The sequence below is a fragment of the Emydura macquarii genome, unplaced genomic scaffold (assembly GCF_026122565.2).
Source record: "Emydura macquarii macquarii isolate MOO-44397 ecotype Brisbane River unplaced genomic scaffold, CSIRO-AGI_Emac_v2 contig_2297, whole genome shotgun sequence".
NCBI classification, from domain to species: domain Eukaryota; kingdom Metazoa; phylum Chordata; order Testudines; family Chelidae; genus Emydura; species Emydura macquarii.
Window position 1 is genome coordinate 3,158,579 of NW_027132434.1, and position 8,061 is coordinate 3,166,639.

General features: G+C 37.6%; 1 protein-coding gene across 2 annotated transcripts; it reads right to left on the reverse strand.

Moving 5' to 3' along the window:
• Positions 1–315: 315 nt before the first annotated feature.
• RIPPLY2 (ripply transcriptional repressor 2) lies at positions 316–3,583 on the reverse strand. Of its 2 annotated transcripts, none has more exons than XM_067560694.1 (4): positions 3,476–3,583; positions 3,182–3,257; positions 2,772–2,836; positions 316–599 (listed from the first exon to the last, which is right to left on the reverse strand). In XM_067560694.1, exons 1-4 carry the CDS (start codon positions 3,523–3,525, stop codon positions 434–436), a joined length of 357 nt encoding a protein of 118 aa, XP_067416795.1. In that variant the 5' UTR covers positions 3,526–3,583; the 3' UTR covers positions 316–433. The 2 variants fall into 2 exon arrangements, with proteins under 2 accessions (XP_067416795.1, XP_067416794.1); XM_067560693.1 differs by having other exon boundaries at positions 3,446–3,583.
• Positions 3,584–8,061: the final 4,478 nt, after the last annotated feature.

Here is an 8,061-nt window from a genome sequence, read left to right on the forward strand (position 1 = left end):
TCTCCAAGCAATTGCACCATTTTTACACTAGAGAAGTCAATAAAGTGACATCATCATACAATTGGTGTAAAAGAGAGAAGAATCAAGTACCTTGTTTTAAAATTGAAATTTGGGAATGTGTCAGTTATGGACTACAAAGTATAGAAGCTAGAACTATAATACATTAAATGTGTATCACAACAGGCTTCATAAGAATAATAAAATATTCAACTGTTTTAAGAAATTCACATTGATACCTTTTCTCCCTTAAAAACAAAAACTTAATCCTTAGAATAGAAAGGTAAAGACAAAAGTACTATCACATTTACAAAATATTTCAATTTTTTATTAAGAATAAAACTTACATACAAATAAATTATTTTAAAAAATACTATGATACATTTTTACATCTAGTTTAAATTAGAAAGTTGTAGAAAGTTAGCACTCCCTGTAATTAGCACTCTGATTCTATTCCCGAATCTTGCTCCAGTTCAACATCGTCATTGTCACTATCTGAATCTTCATAAAAGGAAATTGTGGCTTGAACAGGGAAGTTTTTCAGAAGTGCTTCAGCTTCTTGGTATAAGTAATCATAGCACCTTGACTTAGGCCAAAATAGTCTGAAACAAATATACAATATTCTTTATTTATTTATTATTGTTTGATATTATTAGATATTTGTGTTTCTTGTCTGTCAGCCTCTGAGGACAGGAAAGTCTTCTGGTTTTCTGACAGACATCAACTCTCCTCCAGCACCTACACAACTATCACTTGCTGAATCAGCACTAGAAAAGGTTTCTCTTATCTGAATATCTAATACATATTTTGAAATTAAAAATTTGTCAAAAACACAGATCCAATAGAAGTCTCAAATATTCTACCATCCAATATGTAGTATCAAACACTAACCTGAAGCCTGAGATCCACTTCTGTACTCAGGCTGCTACCTGATTAACTGAGGTTCTGGGATGTGGTCCAATGATTATTTAAGTCATTGGAAAAATGAACATGAATTATGTGGATTGCTTTGTTATTGAGGGCCATATTCTCCTCTCATACCAGTGCAAATCAGGATCAACTTTACTGAAGTTCCTGGTGTTACAAATGGTGTAAATCTGATGTAAGAAGAGAATCGGGCCCATGGATTTTACCAACAGTTTTACTCCAAAAGAAAAATCAGTAGGCCTGATTTTCTTCTCACACCATGTTTACACTTGTGTGACTTCTTTTTCTTCAGAGATCCTGATTACACCAGAGTATGTAACATGAATTGGGTTCAGTGTTTGCAAAGATGGAGAAAAGGGAATAATATAGTTTAAATGTCAGTTGAGAGCTATATAGTTTGCTTTGTGTTTGGTGTATTATTTACATGCATTCTGTATGTACAGTATGCAAACTTTTTCATTTTTGATAGTATAACTAGATTTATATACATTTACAATAAAACAGAGTTGAAAGAAATCATTCAGAGCAAGACTAACTTCTTAAGATGAAACTAAAACCTGTTTGTTTGTTTTTTTGCTCACTTGTGGATAATATGCAACTTGTACCCTGTGGGTCTATTTTTTCAGATTTGTCTCCGTTATTGTACCCGCAGATTATAAACACAAATAATGACAATTAGACCTTTTACTACCTTATTGACAGGGGAATTGAACTAATGTAATTTACACTATCAACTAATCACAACAAATTGTAGGCAAAAACGGGAGGCCAGTTTAAAAATAAAAGAAATGAGGAAATAAGTCTCCAGAGATAAATGGACAGTACACTAACCACTTTGTCACCAGCACCAAATATATTCCCCGTGTAAATATTAACAAACACTATCACATATCATCCATAACAGAAACAAATAAAAATATCAGAGGAGGTTTTTTTACTTATACAGAAATACTTTCTAAGTCAGTTGTAAGTAATGAATTGTTCTAGGCAACATCTTCTTACCAACATCTTTTTCACTCAAGTACTCAGTATCACATTTCCTGTTCACGTTTAGTGTGTAAAACCACAATCCTGCAGAGATTCTCACACATACTTGCATGTAAGTAGTCCCACTGAGGTCAATACAATTACTTGTGTATAGCTAAACACATCTCGGTGTTCACAAGATCGGGTCTAAATTTGTGAGCACTTGTGTCCTACCAAAAATACTAATTTATGTCATTACATTATTTCTTCCTAAATCATCTGGATACCATAATGACTAGTTCTCATTATATGCAACAGATAGATCCCCTACGGTTTCAGCTATAGTAATCTTCTTTACTTCCAGACCAGAGCTGTTAGTGGAGGTGTGTCCTATCAAACTGTCAAGTTCAACCTCAGGGATGAGTGAGGAGAGTTCTGTTTGTAAAGTGTAAAATGCTTTTGGATCTTCTGGAATAAAAGCAGCTTTATAAATGCAAGGTATCATTAGTATGATAGTTTTTAACATTTATTTTGGTAGGCCACAATCCAGCAAAGCACTTAAGCACCTGCATACCTTTAAACATGTAAGTACTCAGTCATTGATATCAATAGGACTACTCACACATTTAAAAGTAAGCAACTGCTTTGCTGGACTGGGGCTATAATGCACAACACATTTCTGGAAAAGGTTACTGTACTCTTTGCTCAAGTGGTTTCAGACCATCTAATGTATATACAGCCACAAATACATTTGGTGGTATAGGGGGAGACTAGAGGCCATAAAGACTGCTTCAAAAGCATGACATCTGTAAAACTAATTATCAAGAGGGTCACTCCTTGGAAGCACTAGAGAGCCTGTTATTCTGTGAATAGCAACTTACCTTACTGGATGTGTATATTGGGTAGGTTTTCCTGAGGTTTCTGTCATCCCATATGGACTATACGGCTAGGAATTGAGAAGAGGAGACAAAATTTACTCCACACGTGTTAATTATAACATGGCAAACAGTAGAGGTTAATCTACTGCACTAGTCAGTATTCTGGGTTTATTAAACTACACATTGCCGGTTAACCTCAGAAACGCCCTTCACAACTGCTGCACTGATCATTTTCCAAACAACCATTTTTAAGGAGGATCGATAGTTTGTTGCTTTTGGGTTTTTTCATTTTAATTTCTTTAAAAACTCACATCCCTGCATGGCGTCCTGACCGTTTCAGATGGAAAAGAACCTGCTTGGTCTTCTCCATCTCCCTGCCAAGGCAGCATTATTGGCAGATTTGAGACACTCACCACACTTTGATTTCGTCTCAGCTGTCTCTCTGCATCTCTCTGGGTGGGGATCCAAGGTCTCCAGAATTCCCCGGACCTGCAGAATCAAGGAAACAGCCTGTTAAATAGAGATGAACACTCACCTAACTCTAGGCGGGTTGCTCAGTTTCCGCAGAGCTCTCAGTGGAAGTGGAACAGGGGAAACCAGGCTCCTGAGCACAAGCGCAATTGATCTGGTGGAAGGAGGGCGCGGCGGATGCGCTGAGCTGGAGGAAGTGCGGATACCCGTGTTGTCCTTTGGAACGTCTCCGGTACCTAAACCCCCTCAGTGGAGGGCAGCAGCAGCAGATGTGTGCGCTCTCCATGCTTCGCCGCTGCAGCACGGGATCCGGACGCGGGAGTGGTGCTGCTTCGCCGACGATCCTGAAGTAGATCAGTTCTCCTGCTAGCCCGAGGTCGAGGGGCTTTTATATTCCCTGGCTAATGACTCTTTAGGAGTCCACCTCCTTCCTTTCATTTGCTAGTGAGATAAACAAAAAGGCTACGCGTGAATCAGTGTAAACAAGGAGCGTGGACGCGTGCAAGTCCCAAATGGCCCAGGGAGAGATTTGGCAAGTCGGTGTTAATCACACTTGAACAGACGCGGCTGCTGTCATGAAAAAAAAAACAAAAACCCACGCTTGGGCTGTGAAATAGCCAGTGTGGGAAAAAGAGACTCTCCCAGTTTCGTGTACTTTTCGCAATAAAGGTTGGTGCTGGAAAAAACGGACGCACTGTCCTCACTCCTTACCACTGAGGGGAATAAAATACCCACCACTTTTGGGGCAAAAATACCTGTCTGCTTGACTAAGAGCTTTCCTTACAGCTAAGGATCTAATCCATTCTGCGGTAGCTGAAATAAAGGAACAGAAAATGAAACACGAGGCCTTTAAAAATGGTATTGATTTATTCGCTTAATAACAAAACACACTTAGAAATTATATCAAATGCTATCCCTTCTTCAAGTCTCTGATATATGAAATATTTCAACGCATGATTTGATTTACTTTATGCATTAATTCATTTTTTTTATCAACAGCTATCCCTTTCAAAGCAACTCTCACATGTAAACTGCCAGTATGCAATCTTATCTAGCCACAGTGTAGCGTCTGTAAAAAACATACTTTTAAAAAATGCATTTTGGCGATTTCAAGGGCAGTACCAGTCAGTCTCATACACAGTGCTGACAGACAAAGGAATTTCACCTGGCGATGGTGGAGAATGTGACGTGTCCAGTAGGGGAATGTCTTTGCATTGTAGTACGATCCTAATTCACTGCACTTATTATTAGTAAATATTTACCTTCTTAACCAAGGGAAAAAAACTACTCTGCACTTTATATATTTCCCATCGGATATCAACAATTCTTTTAATTTATGGGAGTTTCTTAAAATATAGGATATATCCCGCCCAATCACCACCCCCAAAGGACTACATGCATCCAGACCATTAATTCATTCTCTCTTATATAGCAATGATGCTATTCCAATGCACAGCTACCAATCATTTTAAAAAGGTAAGCTGTGCAATAGCAGCACGTGGTCCTAAATGGCCAGGCTTTTAAACTACAATCCATCTCTTTTCCCTACTTCACAGGATGTTGCGAGGCTGCATTTAATACCGTAGGTCAGATGGTGCAAGCAATGAGCATTAACAGAAGAGCCAGTAAAGAACACTTTTGTGGGGTTCAAAGAGCAGGAACTCAGATAGAGTTCCTCGTGGTCTGGGAGTAGGTGCTTCAACAGCAGCTCTGCCACCCTTTGAAAGGGTGTGGCATGCACTCCTTTCCTTATTGGGTCAGTCCTGCTAACTGGAGCATACGCAGCCCCCAAAATGATGGAATATAATCAGTGATCCAACCAGAAGGCATGTCTGCACCCTGTGCCCTGCTCCCTTTGGGGAGGCTATTGCCTTTCTGGAGCTAGTCAGAAGCAGTGTTCTGCCCAGGAGTAGATATGGGTAGAAATTTCCTTGTGCACTTTCCACTGTGCCCTGGATATGATGCAGTTCACCCTACTTAATTCACAGCAGTATGTGTAAAATGTTTATATTGGTAGCTCTATGCTAAGTGCTGTCAAATTAGTCAATGTTTGTTAGGTCTGTAATTTTTCCCCCCAGAGCTCCAAGTCAGAAATGTGGATAGAGACTTAATATCTTTCTGCTATTTAACCAGTGAAAAAAGAAAGCAATGCTCTTACAGTGAAAGAGAAATAAATTACATAGTCTATGCCTTTAACCTTCTGCACATTTGTGATGTGCTCTGCTCAGATCACCTTCATGTATTAGATCACTGGGTGTATGCCATCAGTAGATTGGAGCTGTTGATTGGGTTCTAAGAGGATATATGAGTCAATCAAATTTTGAATCAAAAGATGTTTTTAGCATAAAAAATGATACACTGATGACACAAAAGATCATTTATAGATTCTAAGGCCAGAAGGGACCATTGTAAACATTTAGTCTGATCTGTTGAATAACACAGGCTATATAATTTTCTAATTTCATTAAGGATAAGAAGTCAAACATTTGAAGTATAAGATTCCCACAGTAACTGCAGAACTGCAACATATGTAGTTATTTGAAAATTTTCCCCCTCCTATAGTGGACAAGTTGAAATGGTTAAAACTAGACTAGACAAAGTTGTCATACTACATTGTAGTACATACCAATCCTATATCCTCAGGTATGGCACTGGACAAGATGAGGACATTAATCAGTTACTTGAGCGTGTGATCATAAGCCAAATTCTCTCTTTTTTTCCTCAGCATAGAACAACCTATAGTTAGTGCATAAAATCAGATGCCTAAAGACTGTCTGATGGTAGCATACATTTTTGCATGACTGACGTGAAAACCCATTTTTGTAGCTCACACTTAAGTTCTGAGACAATCATTAACATAAGTGTCAGAGTAGAAGAAAGAGATGGACACTAGTTTGTCTGCAGAAGAAAAATAGAAAAGAATCTCTCTCAAAACAGCAGAGATGAAAAGCCACAGTTCATCAATTAGATAACAGTATTATTTATTTGGTAAATTACCAAGATGAGCCATCTTGTCTACAGACAGAGATGTTGAAGAGGGGATGCACAGTTCAAATAAAAAAACCAAAACAAAGTTGGGTTCCTTTGCTCTGGTGACCCTTAGTTGCCCCAGGGTTCAGAGTTCTTTTTAGTACCTGACCTGTATGAGAAAACCTCTTAAGAAAAGAGTGACTTACAACTTATAAAGCAAACTGAAACACAGAGGTGTTGAAGAGATGAGGAGAAAATAATGACCAGCAGATGTTGTTGTCACCTTGTGCTTACATGCCTTGTAGTTTTGCGGTGCAGTCCCATTTATTAAGAGAAAATTATTTTTGCAATAATACTTTACTATGACTGACCTAATGGAAAGAAGGTTCTACCTAAACTGGAGTATGACTGGGTATTGTTAAACAGAGAATGGAAGAATAACTTCATTTCCTGTCCTAGGCCCCATTGCTTTCCTCATATGTGTCACACAGAAGAAAGCAAAGGAATGTTAGCTACATAGCAATGCATCCATGGGACAATGACTTGTCTACTCTAGACACGAACCATGTTAAAACCATGCTGCAATAGCTATACAACCATTTAAGGAATAGTGGTCAAGAATGGTTGACAAAACTATATATAACCTTTTTAATTTGGTGGGACTGGAAGCCAGCATAGTTCTGACTGCAATGTGAAGAGATTCTTTGTGACTGAGGCTGATTCACTCATTAATTATCACCTAATCAAATTAACACAGTTTTTTCTCTTTGTATACCTCAGATATTAGATCTGTTTCAGATATTTGTAACACAGATTTTTTAAAATAAACAATAGGAATATTGGACCAGATGGTGCTCTCAGTTTCACCTATATAACTCCAGGGGTAAGTCTAACAGAGTCTTAGTCTAATAACTCTAATTGTCATGATCTAATACATTCTGCTTTAAAAATAGAAAGGACCAGAAACTAACAAATGAAGCTTTTCTACTTTTTAAATAAATAAAAACAAAACATTCTCAGGAATTATATTAAATGCCACATCTTCCAAAAGTCTCTAATATATAGAATATATCAGCATTAAGGGTTTATTTATTTTTAACAGCTCTCACTTTCAAAGCAGCTGTAAATGTAAATTTACAGCATTCAATCTAATTCAGCCACAGTGCAATTTTTATAAAAAATACTATTAAAATTTAATTAAAAAAATTTTCCAGAGCAGAACAAGTCACTCTAATAGAATTATTCTGGATTCACACCAATGCAACTGAGAATACAATTTAGCTCTGCATATGAAGCAGATATTTATCAGCAGCAAAGAGTAATTCAGTCACTGAAATTGATTTGAAATACTTATATACCTTTTAGCAATTCAACAACTTGTAATGTAATGTACTTTTAATAGAACACACAGAAGAGCAAACACCAAGGTCTGGGCAGATTTGAGTTTGTTATTACAAACAAGGAACGTGTTCCCAAATGGCTCAGAGCAAGATTTGACAACACAGTGCTAGTCACACTTGGACATGGGAATAGCTGGACTGAAAACATTCAGCTGGCTTCATATAAGACTGTCTGTGAGCAGCAATGGATACCTCTTGAGTATTAATAAAACATAATGCATTATGTAAAGTCTGTTGTACCAGTTTACATGTGAAATATATGGACCTGGCCCTACAGACCTTATTTATATAGTCAGAGTTCTATATAAATTGAGGACTGCAGGATCAGGTCTAATGTAATTAGCTTGTCACTTTTCTATTGGCTAAGATTGTGTTGGCTGGGGAAACCCTGATTACAGGAGAAAACACTGTCCTAGTAATTGGTAGTTTATAGCTCAGTTCCATTTTCATGT